Raw genomic sequence first — 18,077 nt, forward strand, 5'->3', positions numbered from 1 at the left:
CAGCAAGGAAGATTAATAAATAAAAAATCAATGAAAATCAAGACCAGTCTCTATAATTTATGGCATACCACGGGGTGAAAGCGAAACGACAAAACCGAAAGCTCTATGCATAATTCCAAAGACGAAAACTGGCCGTTGACAAGTCCATCTTGGGCCGAAATGCTTTCATTTCAAGTGAAATTGATTTGCGACCCAGTTGCCCCGGCGAATCTTAAAGATCTGCCCGTTAATAGGTGTAAATAATTATGACTCGAGCCTGGCCAAGACAGGTTAACGAAAACCCAATAAACCCCGCTGCTTTCGGCCGGCCCCAGAAAAAGAAACAGTAACCGAAACAGAAACAGAAACAGAAAAGCCAGTTCAACATCGGCCACCGACAGTGAAAGTAAACAGTTAGGAAACCGAAACAGCAGCCGACAAGACCCCGAAAACAACCACGATTGCAATGAAAAGTCTTGGAAATCGCGGCACATGGCCAAGACCCTTGGCTTTTCAAGCCGCTCTAAATGTGGCTTTTTCCACTGCTGCTGCCCAGCGAATGCCCGCGAAAACAAAAGACAGGTTAATGCGCATTAATGTTAACAACTCATTTGAGCAGCTGCCAAGCTTGAGCAAACATTGACTGACCACTGTCAGTCTTTTTCTTCTATTTATTGTGGCGAACGAAGAGCTCACTCAATCAACAGAAAATTACAAAAATTTCGGAATAAGCTTAGCTGAAATGTATCTCAAAGAAACCGCTTTGATGCCCTCAAATGTCAGTTGGAGCTTAAAAACAACTATTTGGGTGATTTGCCGGGATTATGCCTGCTTTTCAGCTTAGCGATGATTTCGTTTTAATTTCGATAATACATTTTAGGCAAATGCACACTTAAGATCACTTTCCATTAGCATTTTGCGCTTCCACTGCCTACTGTATTTGGCCGTTATGTCCCACAAGACTCACAATCAGTTTACGAAATTGGTAACGTTCTTCGGCTTTTGCCCAGCCTATTTTCGGTTCTGATAGATAGATAGATAGATTTCGTTTACTGCTGCTGAACATGGTAGTATATGCAAATCGACTACCAAAATGAAAGCCCGACTCGGTGATTTGGAGCGAGCAACGGTTGTGCCGCTAGAGAAATGCCGCCTCAGCTGCGGCCAAACTGGTGCAGCATCAGCTGCATCTCATCGGCTGCAATTTCACATTCTGAAAACCAGATAAAAACCACAAAATTTGCAATAATTCATAAGAAGAGATAATGGCGATGGTGGGAGGGGAGCGAGGGGAGGGCTTTGGCGGAGAATCGTGCAGAGTGCCCAATTTGAAAGCAATTTCACTGTCAACTGGATGGGGGCAGTGGGGGTTAAAGCCAAGTGGAGGAGATCGGCTGGGCTGGAGGGGATGGGGATGCCTGCAAGGGCGTCGTCGCAGAGCAAAATGTGTGCAGAATGCTCAGCGAAATGAAAACGAGTTTAGGCTCCGAAAGCAGGTCACCAGAACGTACACAACAACCAGGGGCGGTCCCGAGCCAAAGTTGATTGTCGGCCTTGCAGCACTGCGCTTTCCAGCAAAACGCAGCCAGAAACCAGAAACCAGAAAGCCAGCAAAAATCGGCTAAAAGGAAAATGTACGACGAAGTGAAGAGCCAAAGTGCCTGCCTGACTAATAATATTATTAGGCGCTTGGCATTACTACCACTGCCATCATTTTCCGCTCCAGCACGTTTTTCCCACACTCGATACTCGGCAGTCAGACAGGCAGACAAAGCACGCATCTGAATTTATGATTACACCAATTGCTGGCGGAGTTTTGCTCGGCGGCAGTTGGTTTATCAATCAACTGAGCGCATTTACGAGCTTTCGTTGCTTTTGATTAATTGAAAGTTAATTGCCCACGAGCCCCGCCAAGCCGTGAAACAGTTTTGGTCACTCGAGCGCTTTCCGCACGCCTGATTTGCTGCCGCTTCTACTAGCGTCGTTTGTGGTCAATTTAAATTACGCTATCCAGTTAACAACAATCGATCGTAATTGTCGAACGGCCGTTGCATCGCCATCGCCACAGCGGTTATGTTGAACATTGCGTGAGGACTTTGATTAGCAGTTCAATTTGCATTGCAGGTGAGGAACGACTTGCTTTCATCGCTGCGCTCTCGAGCGCTCGAGCAACAAGCGGTTGAGTCGCTTTGTAAACCGCTGATGCCTAAAGTTGAGGTCAACATTTGGGTCACTTCATTAAAATTGTGGTCACAACAAATAACTAAATATTATTTAGACGTCTGATAAATTTTTTTACGAATCTATTATAACACTTATTTGCAAAATGTAAATGCAATGCAATGTTCCAAAGAACTGACCTCATTCTCTTAACTTCTATGGCGAGGGTCAGTAGACACTAAAGTACCAAGACATTAGAAGACATTATTCTTATGTCTTTGGACGTACCCACATGCTTTTTGTTTATTATTCCCGTTAATCGTAGAGTAAAAGTGTATACTAAGTTCGTTGAAAAATGTGTAACAGGTAAAAAGAAGCTTTTTTTGATTATGTATATGGTTGATCAGGACCAATAGAATAGTCCGAATAAGCGCCTCGATCTCAGGAACTAAAAATGCTTCAAAGTTGAGATTCAGTGTGCATGCTCTGGCGGGATCTAAATGGAACTGACCGGATCTGGCCGGGATCTAGTAGTGTGACGGGCTCTGGCAGATTCTTTACGGATCTGGCTGAATTAAGAGAGAGATCAATAGCAATAATGACGACACCTTAACATCTCCTACTTCTTTAGCACATTTTTAACAACGCTTACCACTTAAAAATTATTTGGCTGCTACCAATTATTTTTTTTTCGTGCCGATTTGACACCTGCTTGCTAATTTTTTAACATTTCAATTATTTCAAACGCCACCTGTCGGCCATTTCACCAATCCAGATGTAATTAAATGTTAAGCTTTCTCTGCTTTCGTTGAGTGCGATCAAGTTCGTGTCTTGACTCTTTCGTTGAAGGAGAAGCACTTTTTTCTGCAGCACCTAAAAGTAAGCAATGGAAATGTTGTTTGTCAAAGTGTACAAGAAAAAAGAAAAGTTATTGCGAAAATTGGGTGACGACAGTGAATCTGCCCCAAAAGACTTGTAAAAACCGAAAATGCATATGTTAACGGTCTAGTAAGTCGGATGCAAAGACAGAGAAGAATGGCAATGGCAACGGCAGTCACGCACGAGCTCAATAGCTTAGAACGGGCTAAAAAGTGGGAATATAATTGCGAACGAAACTGCATTTCGGGGGCTTCGCAGCGAAATCACGAAAGCGCAGCCCCGCTGGCCAACAGCATCTGGCTAATTGCCGTGATATTTAGACTAAGACAAAGCGTGTGTTTTTGTGTTTTTTTCAATTTCAGGCAGCCGGCCGACATGCGATTTATCCGACTCAGGTATAAAATGCATAAGACCCACCGGCCAGCACTCAGTTGAGCACCAAAAGAGCAGCGCCCGGCGTCATCTCCCCAGTGTATGCCTCAGCTCAAGGATCGCCCAAGGATCCTTATCTCGTCCAGCGTCCAATAGCAATACCCAGCGCAGTCATGATCAAGTACGTGTGGCATGTGGCTGCTCTGATGATCGTCTTCTGTTGTCTCTCCAGTGCCCGCAGTGCCAGCTACCAACATCAGAACCCGAACAGTCTGAGCTCGGCTCCCAGGCCCCAAGTCCAGAGCAGTAACCCCGGAATGGGTTCTACGGGCTTCTGGAAGGACATGTCAATGGTCTACCGCATATACCAGCAGTGCTCCGGCGATAACATGTCCGTTTGCCTAAAGGTCAAACTGCTAACGGGCTTGGAGAAGGCCTTCCGATCGGCAAAGTCCCTCTCGCTCATGGAGGGCATTCAGTTCGTCAGTTCTGGTGGGGAAGGTGAGGAGACCAAAAGAGCTCCCATCAGTGAAAAAGATATTGAAGCCGTTTTGCCGAGAAGTGTGGACGCCAAGGAACAGGTCCTAAACAACATGATCCTGAAGCGGGTGGGCAACTTCCTACAGGATCACACACTGCAGGTGAGTGTAGTTTGAGACAGTGTAAAGTTATACAAGAAGGTAACAAATAAATACTTTTGATTAATAAAAGGATACCTTTCGTAATTTTAAACTAACAAAAATACTTATCCGAACTAATAATGTATAATCTATAAAAGTCTACTATTCATATTTTAAGTCTTTTTGTAAACATTTATTTAACATCTTTTTTCTACATTTTACTTCAGGTGAAATTCGACAACGAGGCAAATTCAGTGGAGGGTCGCAAGAAAAAGGAGAAGAAGGGCCACGGCGCCATGATCATGATCCCCCTTCTGCTGGGCGGCACCATTGTGCCCCTGGCCTACGGAGCCTTGGCCATGTTGGCGGGAAAGGCGCTGATTGTGTCCAAGCTGGCCCTGGTGCTGGCCTCGATCATCGGAATCAAGAAGCTGCTGAGTGGAGGCGGCGGCGGAAAGGAGTCCTCCCACGAGGTGGTCGTCTCCTCGGGAGGCCATTCCGGCTGGGGTCGGGAGCTGGACACCGCCTACAGCGGCTGGAAGCCGGCGGCCAAGGAGTCGACGGGCAGCGCCAAGAGCCTGTGAGCTCGCATTTGCATTTGGAAAGAGGAGTAGCTCGAGATGGGAGATTCTCGGGAGATTATCGTGGAGAGTGAACCAAAGAATCGAGCGCCGCACGAACTGTCTGACTAATGTCTAGTTTAATTCGCCTAATCGATCCTTAATTTAACGAACTAAATGTGTGTGTTAGGTTTAAGTAAGCCCTAATTAAATATAGTAAATTCTGCTACCCGAAATTCGCATGAAGATGAGTTTTTATGGTGTCGTGGCCGCTCCCCGAACATGAATTTATGATGACAATTAAGTTTCATTGAAACGGGCATACGTGCGTGCCAAAAATGGCAGACGAAGCTGCTTCGCTTTCTACCAAACTCAATTTCAGATGTATATATATAATGTTCCAACAGCAGCTGATTTTTGATTGGACTTTATATGTAAGAATACCTAAAAAGAAATGTACTAAGTAGGTATTTAAATATAAATGCTGTGCTTTCAAATTTTCTTTAGACACTATTCTTCGCTTCTCTATTATTACAAATTTGTTTTGTTTGCTCACATTGGTGAAAAATAATTTACATATTTGAACATGTAAAGTTTTCCATTTGGATTCCTTCAAATAATTTCCCTGTAAATTCCACAATGCAGAAATTGACTGCAACCGCACATGCAGTTTTCTGCTGGCCTGCACTTGCTGAATGCAATATTCATAGACAAAATAATGCCCGGCACTTTCCTGGCATCTTGGCTCTGATGTTTTCCCTCCCTGACCATTGTTGTGGCTACCTTCTTTGGTATGCGACAATTTCACTTTTGGGCCACTACACGAAATATTAATGAGCTGCTGCCGCTCAGTGTAGAACATTGAACCTGGCCAACGGCCCGACGTTCCCAGGCCCCTCGCTCACTTATTCAGTTTGTTAGTTGTGGGCGCCCTTTGCTGGCGCACCACTGACGTCATGGGGGGACTTTCATTAATTGAAAATTACCCAAGCGCACCAGGGGCAGAGGCATGTAAACAGCGCCGGGCTGCAAACTCAAGCCGGAGCTGAGCTGGGCTGAACGGAGCTGCCTTAACCCGGAATTCCATTCCAGCCAAGCGGAATGAAAGTGAAACTTTGAAAAGGTGTCAATTTTGGAGATGCCACTGAAAAGGGTTGGGGCTGCTAAGCGGGTGGGGCCGCAATTGGGGATTGTTTGCCTTGAATGTGCGATGCTTTAAGGCGGCTTTATCTCTAGAGCGAATATTTCGCATGCCTATTTGGGTCAGCCAGCGAAATGGCCAACTATGGGCGAAGGGGCCATCAGAAGATAGCATGCGAATTAATTGAGCACACTCAATTGAAGTGACTGGGCTTAACTGAAATATTCGGCGCGTAAGACCTTACTAACTAGCTGTACTGCCATGAAATAAACTGCAATTACTAATACGTTTTAAGAGCCTTAAAGAGCACTTTTCCTCAATAAAAATATAACTTTGATTTTAATATCGTTTCAATATTGCATCACTCAATGTTTAAAGTGGCTCAGCTGAAGTTGTATAAAATGTTAGCAATTAAATTACTTTTTCACTTTCGTTGCGCACGCACAATGCTAATATATTTCTTGAATATATATTTAACTTTCATTATATTGACTGTTTAATACTCTAACTGGGAAAGAAAAAAAAAGTACTTCACAGTGTAAAATATTTTGATAATTTTCAGATACATTAAGAATGTTAAAAATAACTAAATTTGCAAGACAGACCAACCAATTTTTACATATTTCTCCAATTAGCTTGTGTGTAATAATGTAAGAAATTAATTATTAAATGGCTGTTCTCATACCGAAGCTTATAAATTATAAAAATAAATATATTAAGCTTTTTTTATCAGAGATTTTTTTTGTAAAGATACATATTTAGAAGCATATTAGATAGAAGCAATATAGATAAATCTAAAAAACGGTCTGAATTTGAAAAGGGCCATTGCAGAAAGGGCATTAGATGAGACACATCACAACGTGACAGTGGCTGGCATATCCAAATCCAAATCTACATCCACATCCATCCATATGTTCACGTGCACGGCATTTACATATTCCATCAACGGATTTTGGGCTCATGTTGCCGCTTTGGATAATCGTCTGCGAAATGTCGAGTGGCTTTGCATCTAGATGCGAGCTGTGTGTTTTGTGTCTGTGCGGTTGTTTTCGGCAGCATGCAAATCTGCGGCGTAGCTTTCTTTTGGGGCACTTGCTCGTCTAATGCGTGAATTACCGGCTAACGATGAGCGATGGACGCTGGACAACGGACGATGGACGGTGGAGCGATGGGGCGGGAGGCAGACGTGTGGCAATTTTTGAGTGCTGCAAATTAAAGCGACATAATGCCAATGAAACTCTCGTGCGACAGTCGCTGTGCATCCGTCGACGGCGATCGGATTGGCATACAAAAGTGCAGATACATTATGCGAGATGCCCGCTGGAGGCACAAACAAACACATAAATAAAAAGCAAAATTAAAGTGAAATTTCCTCCGCCGTGCCGCCGCAGCGCCAGCAAACTAGTTAATTTTCTATTTTACTCCAATTCGAGTTGCGGTTGCTTTCGACCATCGCCGGCCATCTTAAATGGCGCTCTTGATTAACCACCCACCGCCCACCCCCGCCGGACTACCACGAGTGTGTGGGCAACTGCAATTTGAAATGAAACCGCTGCTGCCGGCACTTTCTGCTGCACTCAAGATTTACACAGTGCTGAAAGTGTGCCATCATCAGTGGCGCCTCAAAGGTGCCTCAAATACGTTAGCCACTTTACAGCTCGTTACATTTCACCTGGGTCTGCTGTGTAATCAAATAGTACAGAACTAAATAAAAGCTCACAGTCCTTCAACCAAATAAATATGCAAAGGATTTGTAAAAAGTGGAAACACAGGCAGGCGTCTAGTTGGGAAACAAGCGGCATTCAAGAGCTTATCCTCCCTTTTTGCAGTGAGGTAGAAGCCTCACATGATTTTAAAGGTGTTGCAAACGTATTGTGTGCACAAACACAACATGGAAGTAAATATGTAATGGAATGGAAAATTCTGTTTCTTTTGTGCCCTTTAGCTAAGCTAAAGGGTTAATTAAATTGAATTTAATCTACCAGTTATTTCTAACTCTGCAGTGACCTACAAACAAAAATCCCACCTTTTAAACTGTATAATGAAGAGCTGGCAAAGTTAATCCAGGTTAGTTATAGTTGCAGCCTTGTTTACGTAAAGTATTGTTCTAAGCATTAAACCACATGGGATTATGATTATTATAATTCCAAATTTTAGTCCTATAACTTAAATTCACAAAGCTTTCCCTTAAGGCGACACGTAATGCAAGAAAAGTCAACATTTAAGAGCTGGGCGATCTGTCTATTGGCCCCCTGAACAATTGGCCTTCTCCTTGTGGCAGGCAAACAGCTAACTGCCGCCGAAGTGTGTTGACAAACAACAACTGCCAATCCGACGAGCTCTGCCAGTGTAAACGGCGACCGCGGCACCGCGGCCACTTCGGCGCACCTGTCCAGGTGTCGCTGCCGCGCCTTGGATGGCCGGCCACCAAGACTGTGCGACTCCGAGTGCGACTTCGGCTGCAACCTGGCCAGGTTCGTGGTCGGGTTGTTTATTTAAATTCTAAGCTCGGCTACTGTGTGCCAGGGGCCAAGCGGGGCAGTCGGGGGGCTCGTTGAGCGCTAAAGCGTCAACGTTGTCGTTGTCGTCGCTGCTGGCCAACGCTGCCGCCGCTCTGCTGGCCGGGAATAAAACTCGATCCGCGTGCGTCTTCTAGCCACAGTTTACCGGTTGCCTTCTGACCGACAGATCGAACACGCCAATCGAGCGCAGTGCACTCAATCAAGTGAATACACACACACATCCCCGTATCGCCAGGAAGTGGCAGGATATCAAATCAGCGCAGCAGTGTCGAGTGTTTGTGCGAATCATTCAAAAGAATAAATACGAAAAAGGAAATACTCATCCCGAGCCATGTTTAAGTTCGTGTGCCTTTTTGCGCTGATTGCCTCCACGGCGGCGGCTACCTCGGAAGCGGACAACCTGCTGACCAGCGCTTTGAAGATGGTCAAGGACTGTGGCGAGCGGTCCATGGTCTTGTGCATGAAGGTAAAGCATTCAGTGGCCAGTAGCCCGAGAGAAACCTATCCTAATTCCTGATCCACCCCAAAGGAGCGAGCCCTGCACTACTTCGATGCCGAGAACGGGGATGTGCGGCTCACCGAGGGCATTGCCCTGGTCAAGACCGATGAGATCCCGGTGGGTCGGTCCCTCAACGAGATGCAACTGCCCGAGGAGGTCGAGGCCCGGGAGGCCGAGGTGGACTCTCTGCTGGTGGAGCGCGTTGCCCGCTTCTTCGGCACCCACACGCTGCAGTTCAAGGTGCCCAAAGACTCCATCCAGGACATGCAGCGCGCCCTCGAGGAATGTGAGTATCTGGCTAGTACCCATCGAATCCCACATAAATTACAGTTCAGGTCTGGCCAAGACATTGCCTATTTGGGTTACTAATGCAAGCGACCAGTTCGGGCAGATGGCTCTGGCACAAATCCTGTTTTCACTGTTAAGTCGCCGCCATATCGAGGTCATCCTGTGATGCAGCCAGATGTCCACATAGCTACATGGCCACATAGCGGTGCATTGGCAGCTGGTTATCCAGATAGTTGGCTATTAATTGCACTTTAGTCAGGCAGTTAGCAAGGCTTACTTTCTTTTTGTGCGCAGCGGCTGCAATTTCCGATTTCCAATTTCTATGCGCAGCCACATAGAAAGCGGTCGATCCTGTTCGCTTGCTAATTATCTGTGCTCCACTTGCTAATGAGCGGTCAGCTCCGCTCCAGCGAAAGTAATGCAAATCATATAACTAACTACCAAATCGTTCCCCCTCTGCAGCTCGCGGCAAGAAGAAGGAGAAGAAGAAGTACCTGATGCCCCTGCTAATGCTCTTCAAGCTGAAGATGGCCGCCCTGCTGCCCCTGGCCATTGGCTTCCTGGCCCTGATCTCCTTCAAGGCCCTGGTCATCGGCAAGATCGCCCTGCTGCTCTCCGGCATCATTGGGCTGAAGAAGCTGCTCGAGTCGAAGAAGGAGAACTACGAGGTCGTGGCGCACCCGCACTACGAGCACGAGCACAGCTACGGCCGCTCGCTGCCGGCTGACGACTCCCAGGCCCAGCAGCTGGCCTACGCGGCGTATAAGCAATAAGCTGCATGCCAAATATTCTGAATGCTGAATGCTGAGGCAACCGTAATCAGTGCAATACTCGGAGGGCCGTCTAATTTATCTATTTATTTAATTTATTTGTATAGCATAGTTCATGCCAGGCTTACACACTTAAGGCGCCATCAAGAGAAATAGAAGGAAAGCTAAATCCCTAACCCACACAAATAGGTCTAAGGAATCAGCAGCTGGGGGCTGCCGCCAGAGGGGAACACCTGGCGTCGTTTAATCTAATCTTAAAAATGACTGCCACTCTCGTATTAATACTCAGAGCTTTATTGTTTAAAACTCTACGCTTAACTTAACTTAACTCAACTGAACTCTTAACTAAACTATGAAACTAAACTGCCTAACTCTGAACTGCCGCTAGGCGCAGCAAAAGCCCCCCTGGCCAAGCCCTCCCCCACACAAATCAATAAAAGAAATGCCGCATTTATCTCGAACATGTGTATTGCTGTCTTGCTGTTTCAATCGAATATCGCTCATACGCAGCGAAGTGCTTTCACTCTTTCACCGGCTAAGGCGAACTGGGGCAGCGATATCAATTGCATGGGCGACACACAAAATCACGGAGCAAGATCGCCGGATTTCACTTGAGCCAGCTAGTCAGCCAGTCAGCCAATCAGCCAGGCGTAAAGCGCAGCAGAAGCCTCTTCCTCGGTCTCGGTCAGTCATATATAAACACATATATCCAATGTCGCTCCAGAAACTGGCTCACATCTCGGCATCTCGGGAAAATCTAATGAAAGTTGCGACCTGCTTTTTTGTTTTTTTTTTTTCGCACACGCAGTGCAACACGTACGCCCCAAACAAATTGGGTGTGTGGATGAGAGCATGCATTCCAGTTCCAGCTGGGAGCACGCCCCGCGGCTGCAATTTATGGCCGTGGCCTGGCATCGCCATTCGGCATATAAATGGCCAAAGCCGACAAAACCCAAGGCTCAAAATGGCCAAAAGGCCAGGCCGCCGCCTCGTACGTCTTTTGTTTTTTGTTGGTAACTATTTGTAAACAACTGCAGGCAACTGGCAGTGAATTTCAAGTATTGGCGGTGAAAGTGTTTATTAATACAATTTCTTTTCTGTCGCTGCGCTTTGCAATTGGAAATTTATTAGCTGTCGGCCATTGCCCGCGACCTGGCAATGAAAGAAAACAAACTTTTGTAAAATTACCAAAGTTTTCGGCGACAACCGCACAGGCTGAACCGTAATTCCAAGGCCAAAAATCCTTGAAATTGGCCTAGCTGGCTCGAATAACTTGGCAGGAGTCAAAACTTTTCGAAACTTTATCTGCTCGCCTGTCTCCTTACTTCTCGCAGGGGAATTGGGCTGTTCTTGTCCGGGGGTGCTAAGTTGTCAGACACTTTCTTAGGGGGATATTCAAATCTCTCCCACAGCATAGACCGCGAAAATGCTCACCTGCTTGTGCTGCTGTTGCAGTCAAGTCTCTTGACGTGATGGCATCACTAAACCAAAGTCTTAACTCTTACTGGCTTCGCCTAAAAGTTTGCTAGGACTTAACTCTCGAACTCAGGGGATTATTCTGCTGTTTTCTATGCCGTTTAGCTTCATTGTGAAACTGGTTATTAATTATTAAAAGAAACGTACATCTTTGTTATACAAGTAATAATGTAATGTTTTCAAACTTTTTCGATGTTTTAAAAATAAATGTAAATAATATTTAAGCGAGTATAGTTATGGAACTAAAAAAATTTATCATTATAAATATTATTGTAACAACTGAAAAAATCCGTACAATATATATGTCACAGCACAAACTTATTTAGAGAATCCAATGTTATATAAAAAATACATTGTTTGCCTTTTAAGTTCGGGTTTTCCTTAACACCCAAGCCACGTTGCTCTACCAAACGTAAATCGGCTTCCCTCTTTTCCGCTTGTTTGTTTTCTTAATTGACTTGTGGCAATTTTCAAGTTTTTCTCTGTAAACGATGGAACATTTCTGGTAATTCCCTAAGCGTCTCCGTTTATTTAATGGACCGGCATTAGCAATGGTAATTGTAAATATTCCGCGTGGTCCGAACGGTGGCGCCTCCAAGTATTTCATAATTCCTGTGGAAATACAATAACTGCTTGCATAATGGCCGAGATGTGCGAAAAATTGGCCACCAGTCGACGCAGCTTTGGGTCGTGTGCACTGACCATGACCATGCCGGCTTAAATAAGAAGCGGCCCAAGACGAAGAGCCCCTGGTTGGCGTTGATGTACAACAATTTCCGTTATTGGGCCATGTGCAAAAACAGCGCGTTAACTGAATGAGAGCAGATTTGGCCAAAAGACCAGTCGGTTATTGTATAACAAGATGTGGCGGATATAAAACACAAGGGTCAGTTGGCCAGCGGGCTCAGTTGAGATCAAAACACTCGACCATTATGTCGCCACTGGATATCGTTTTGCTCCTGGTCAGCTTCCACCAAGTGGTTGGCAGTGACTTTTCCGCCATGAGTTCGGAGTTCAAGCAGTGTGTTCGTGGATCCCAGAAACCGAAGATCAGTGAATGTTTAGGAAGATCCGCTCTGAACTTCATCCAGAGATTGGATGAGACCGATAACGTTAAGTTCGTGGAGGATTTTGTGACAGTGAAAAGTGAAACAGCTGCAGTCAGATCTCTGTCAAATGTGCTCGACACGGATCCAGTGGACTTCCGCGGTATCCTCGAAAATGCTGGCGCAGTGATGGGTCAACGGAGTATGGAGTGGCATATGGACGGCCTTTATCCTGGGCTTATGTTCAAAATAGGTCCCACAGCGGATGCGAATAGTGTGGCCGAGTTTGTCCTCGATGGAGCGGCGCAGGGAGAGCGACAATTCGGATTCGAGGATCCTTCAACCGGTATGATTTCAGTGAAACAGTGCTTTCGTTGCACATAATATTATTAATAGAAACCAAACTTATTCAAAATATTTATTTATTTGCACATTGTATTGTAAAACTAAGCTGCAGAATGAATATCAATTTATTTACTTGTACACATATGTTACCGGATTTTAAGATTTTAAATGAAATTGGGTTTATTTCAAGGTGAAAATGGTAAAATGTTCAGAACGGACGTATCAAGCCAAAAGACATCATTCCACCTCTTAATACTAGTCAATATTAAAAAATATTTTTTACAAATATTTATTACTACATTTTCAGGTCGCGTCTTGACCAAGCAGTATTTACTGCCCTTTCTTTTGGGCTTAAAGTTTAATCTGGTGGCCCTAGTACCCCTGATATTTGCTGCCATATGTCTGCTGCTCAAGAAGTCATTATTTTTGGTCAAGCTGGCCATATATGTGAGCAGCTTCTTGGGACTGGGCGGAATCGTTGGTGGACTTGGAGGATTAGGTGGTTTGGGCGGTGGTTTTGGAGGTGGCAGCTTTGGCGGTGCGAACTTTGGTTTCGGCGGCTTTAATGGCCACCGTCCAATTGGCCAATTCCCCGGAAAGACTACGGTATTTGGCCAAGGCCAAGATGAGTTCCACCACCAATACGATGTGCACGAGACATCCCCATATCGTCGTAGTGAACGAAAAGTTAGATTCGAGCAGCCTCGAATGGCGGAAACGCTGGGCCAAGCACCTCCAGTCAACCCCAAACCGCCCACTCAAGACCGCTTCTACGACTTTGAAAACCAACGCAGGCCAAGTAACAAACTATTGGCAGCCAGTGTGGAGCAGGAGGGCGAACTTCTGTTGAGAAACTTCCAGGATCCTCACCGAATGGAAGGCTGGCAGGCGGTGGATGTGAGATCGCTGTGAGCACATAGTTTACACTTGAAAAAAACAATTGTGTATATAAAAATCATTGTGCGTTGTGTAGGGTATTTAAAATGTATCTATCTATGTAAATAAAACATCATTATCATTAACTAACTTTCCCCACAGACCTTAATTAATAATCTATGTAGACTATTAAATAAAACTTAATAAAAAAAAAAAGAAGACAACGCTGTAGTAGAGATTCCCGACTATCAGATACCCGTTACCCGACAGAAATTGAAAAAAAAGCGAAAGAAACTAAGGAATTGAATATATAGACTTAATGGAGTAGAAAAAGCTTCCTTCTACCGTTACATACTTTTCAACGAATCTAGCAAACCGTTTTACTCTACCACTAAAAGGTATAAAAAGTAATATTGTTTCTGTATATGTATCACGAAATATTCAGCATTCCATTTTATAGGTTTGATTAATTCCACTAAGAGTTATGATTTACTTGACGAGCATATCTCGTTACTATCTAAATTAATATGTACTCTAGAACCAAAGGACATGATTTACAGTATATTATTGATAATTCATAAATACATATTTTTTCTAGTGCATCTAAACTGTAATTAGCGAAATGTAACGAGGGCTTTCCAAAAACGAAAGGTAACTTAACAAAAATTTCAGTTTCAGTTTTCGTTAGGTCAGGGTTCAGCAAACAAACTTCCGAAAACATTTCTATTTGATTCCTATCAACAGAGCATTTTCGTGCTTTGACAAGCCCGTTAATTGTTACCCCCAAAAATGATCTAGGCACTATAAGTAACAGAGCAGAGCAATTGTCTGGGTTATTTGTGGTTCAAGAAGCGCTGAAAGAGGTTCCATTATAGTAAATAAATATGTGGCGCGTCGTTTTTCTACAGTGCTTTGTGTTTGGTAGTTCAGTTCTGTCTTTAAGTCACAAAGGAAACGAAACTTCAGCTGGCGCGTCCACTTCCCCATGGAGTCCTAGAAGTCTGGGCAGAATTATAGCGCACTGCATGGGTGGCGCGGATGCTTGGCAGTGTCTAGGGTATGAGAGCGAGCGATTACTGGATAGTGCCACCAGGGATAACAGCACCTGGCAGATCACCGATTACCTAAGCATCGAACCACAGGTTGGTTTCAGCAAGCCGGAGACGAGGCGTATGGATATGGGATTACCCGGGAAACTATTGGAGCTGGTCCAGGGAAGAGCACTGCGTCTTCAGCTGCCACGCCAACTGACCATTTCAAATGCCATCGATGACTTTGGCAGCGAGCTGGGCCTCGATCAAGGTACTTATGCGAGCGTAGATGATAAAGTCGATAAGTTAATAGGAGGATTTGGTAGTTTCGAAGTGCATGCAACATCCTACGATAAAGATAAAGATAAAGATAAGCTAAAGAAAAAGAAAAAGAAGAAATCTAAGAAGAAAAAGCCTAAGAAAAAGAAAAAATCAAAGAAAAAAAAGAAGAAAGACAAGTATAAAAAGAAAAATAAAAAATGCTCCAAAAAAACAGGTCGCAAAAAGAAGGACAAAGACAAGAACATGGCGATGATGGGCGGCATGATCATGATGGCCACTCTGGCTCAAATGTTCCTAGGCAAGGTCATCCTCATCGCCGGCTCGGCCTTTATTATGGCCAAGATCGCCTTGGTCATATCGCTGCTGGTGAGTAGAATCTGTCCTTAGAACAGTTCCGTCCAAATTGTTGGCGCTACGCTTCTCTTCGCAGGGCAGTCTAAAAAAGGGTTCGACTGGTCACAGTGGTAGTGGAGGAGGAGGTGGCACGGAGCACGTGGTGGTCCACTCCAGCCACGAGAGCGGCTGGCACCGCAGCATGCCCACCCACGACACATACTCGCAGTTGGAGCAGGTGGAGGAACCACCGTTGGGCAGCCATATGGAATACTACCAGGCCTACCAGATGGAGCCACTGAAGCGCCGCCTGCATCAGGCGGCGGCTTACCCAGATCAGCCACGTCCAGAGGCCACAAAATCGACTCGGGGCTTTATTTAGAGATTAAAATCAAACTCCTTGTGTGTCCATACAATCGAACACAATTATTATACTTAGAAATCACTAGACAATAAATCTATAAGGATATACAAAAATAAGAGTCGAGATCCTCAGGAGAAGAATAAATTAAAAAATTAAAAAATTAATAAAAAAAATATTTTACTTTTTGCAAAAGTGTGGGCGTGGTTTCACCCTTGACCGAAAATAAAAAGCAATGAAATTAAAATTCTTTTCTTTTTAATGCTCGATCTGTGGTAACATATTAACTAAGATAACTAAACTTAAACTGGAGGGCTGTCGAGTGTAAATACAAATTCATATAGATTGGGCTAAGTGGGAGCTTTTTGGAATCATTGGATCTTTGGTAGTAGAGCTGCTGACCCCGGAAGGAACTCCGCGGCTCCCCTTATCGGGATCCCTTGGCGGCGGGCGAAGGGGATGCGGCCACGTGGGGCATCCAGGCCTGGTAAGCCTTGTCCTGCATCATCATCTCGTCGTCGATGCTGCGGTGGTAGGATCCTCCGTCATGGCCACCAGTATCGTACTCACCCTGGTGACTGGACGAGTATGTGTGGCTCTGCTGCACCTGTGGATGCTTGACGATCTCGTAGGTGGTCTTCTCGCCGCCGTCGTGACCCACCAGTTTTTTCAGCCCGATTATAGCACTGATGATCAGCGCAATCTTGCCCACAATCAGCGCCTTTCCCGCTACAATGGCGATGGAGTGGTATGCCATCTTTAGAATAGCGGTCTTTAGCAGAACGGCGGCAATGAAGGGTCCCAGATACTTTTTGTCATCCTTCTTTTTGCGACCCTCGCTTTCGCTGGCTGGCATAAAGTAGCCGATCACGTGCTGCAGCCAATCCTGGCCATTCCGCTCGCCAAACCGCAGCAACCGTGGTAGATTCACCTGCAGCTGGTGACTATGGACAAAGTTGAGGAACCGCTCCAGCAGCAGGGCGTCCAGACTCTTCCCCGACATGTGCTCGAGATCGCGATTGCTGAGCTGGCTCTCGAGCAGGCTGGAGCGTCCACTCCGCGTGTCCTGGCTAAAGGATTCCCGACGCACCAAACTAACGCCATCCACGATGCCCAGTTGTGGGACCTTCAGAGCCCGTCCCAGCAGGCGAACTCCCTGTATCTTGCAGCACCAGAAAACGTCCTCGCTATCTGCACACTGCCCATAGATATGACGCACTGTCCGCAGCAGTCCGCTCTCAGTAGAGTTCTGATTAAAGTTCGACGGGGCTTCCATGGCCCAGGCCTGAAAGGCCGCCAGCAGCAGGGCGATGAGCAGACCCAGACGCGATTCCATTCTGTGCGTATCTCCAATCCTTGTGATCTCACTCTCGTAGTTCTCTCTATGCCGTTTGCTGCAGCTGCTGGGAAATCTCTTGGCCAACTGATCTTGTGCGCCAGATCGTCCACCAAATTTATACACTTTACCTTGCCACAATTAGCCAGGCAGCGTTGCAGTCGGTGTTGCTTTTGCTGCCAACACCAGTACACTGGAAAAAGTAACTTAGCTTTATTAATATAGTCAATAAGTTTCATAAAGGGATTTCATAAAATGATCGTGTTGTGAAAATAGTTTTGAAATTAAAAAAGAAGAGTATATTGTATTTTGAGTATAAAGTAATTAATAAAAAAATTATACATATATCTTCCTAATTACATTATTCTGTCAACATCAAGGTAAACGCCAAAAGTCTGAATTATTCCTATACTTTAAAGATATTGTAAGTCAATAATATCATGCTAAATGGATAGTTTGGCCATGCCACCTATTTTTTCTCTATTTTTACAATTTTTACACAATTTCCTGTGGTTTTTCTCCCAGTGCAGCAAAGCTGTTGGCTATTCAGAGCGTAGTATGCATGATGAGTGCATGCGGCAGCTGGAAACTGCCTGCAAGCTGCAGCACTAAAGCAAAGCTTCGCTGCAGATTTAGTGCAACCGGCAGGCTGGATGCAGGGGCCAATTTCATTGCTCATTGCCGTAATTAGCAGATCTGGGCAATTATTCCAGTCTTTATATCGGCGGCCCGGCTTAATAATATTTTACACCAGATCCGACGCCCACTTTCATCGGCACAAGCTGTGAAACCGAGGCGAGAGCCGAGATCTTCTCCAGTCTCCAGTGCTTTCGATTGCTCACGCGAAGATTTGGGCATACATACATATTTATAAGACGGGCGCATCGAAACCGAAATGAATGCTGATTGGGTGGAAAATTATAGAATCACACACAGATGTGTCGCCAGCAGCAGGAAAGTTAATGAAAGTGCCCGCTCGGAATTATCCTGGCTCGACTTCCGATGAACGAAATTGCTGGAAGAAAGCATGAAATTAGAGTGCCATGAAGGGTATATGATTGTAAGATTTGCTCCGAATCGAATTTGCTGAGATGCTCATTAAAAAGCTTAAATTACAACCTATTAGTTCTGATATCGTGCCTTTTTAAAAGTAAATTTGCATTTTAATGTTAATATTAAACTTAAACAGAACCATATGCCT

General features: G+C 45.0%; 4 protein-coding genes across 5 annotated transcripts; 3 read left to right on the plus strand and 1 right to left on the minus strand.

Annotated features, from left to right (window-relative positions):
- Positions 1-3,442: 3,442 nt before the first annotated feature.
- LOC117143561 lies at positions 3,443-4,812 on the plus strand. 2 transcript variants are annotated; one of them, XM_033308303.1, is made up of 3 exons: positions 3,494-3,571; positions 3,623-4,031; positions 4,238-4,812. In XM_033308303.1, the coding sequence occupies exons 1-3, from the start codon at positions 3,564-3,566 to the stop codon at positions 4,592-4,594; spliced, it is 774 nt and encodes a 257-aa protein (XP_033164194.1). In that variant the 5' UTR covers positions 3,494-3,563; the 3' UTR covers positions 4,595-4,812. The 2 variants fall into 2 exon arrangements, with proteins under 2 accessions (XP_033164195.1, XP_033164194.1); XM_033308304.1 differs by having other exon boundaries at positions 3,443-4,031.
- A 3,544-nt stretch (positions 4,813-8,356) lies between these two features.
- On the plus strand, positions 8,357-10,251 carry LOC117145219. The gene is made up of 3 exons (XM_033310790.1): positions 8,357-8,699; positions 8,763-9,018; positions 9,483-10,251. The coding sequence occupies exons 1-3, from the start codon at positions 8,565-8,567 to the stop codon at positions 9,791-9,793; spliced, it is 702 nt and encodes a 233-aa protein (XP_033166681.1). The 5' UTR covers positions 8,357-8,564; the 3' UTR covers positions 9,794-10,251.
- Positions 10,252-11,712: 1,461 nt separating this feature from the next.
- On the plus strand, positions 11,713-15,561 carry LOC117144524. Its single transcript, XM_033309746.1, has 5 exons — positions 11,713-12,658; positions 12,965-13,554; positions 14,583-14,835; positions 15,061-15,212; positions 15,277-15,561. Exons 1-5 carry the CDS (start codon positions 12,082-12,084, stop codon positions 15,559-15,561), a joined length of 1,857 nt encoding a protein of 618 aa, XP_033165637.1. The 5' UTR covers positions 11,713-12,081.
- A 220-nt stretch (positions 15,562-15,781) lies between these two features.
- Positions 15,782-16,983, minus strand: LOC117143637. Its single transcript, XM_033308415.1, has one exon. It carries the CDS (start codon positions 16,874-16,876, stop codon positions 15,968-15,970), a length of 909 nt encoding a protein of 302 aa, XP_033164306.1. The 5' UTR covers positions 16,877-16,983; the 3' UTR covers positions 15,782-15,967.
- Positions 16,984-18,077: the final 1,094 nt, after the last annotated feature.

This window comes from Drosophila mauritiana, chromosome 3R (assembly GCF_004382145.1).
Source record: "Drosophila mauritiana strain mau12 chromosome 3R, ASM438214v1, whole genome shotgun sequence".
Classification (NCBI taxonomy): domain Eukaryota; kingdom Metazoa; phylum Arthropoda; class Insecta; order Diptera; family Drosophilidae; genus Drosophila; species Drosophila mauritiana.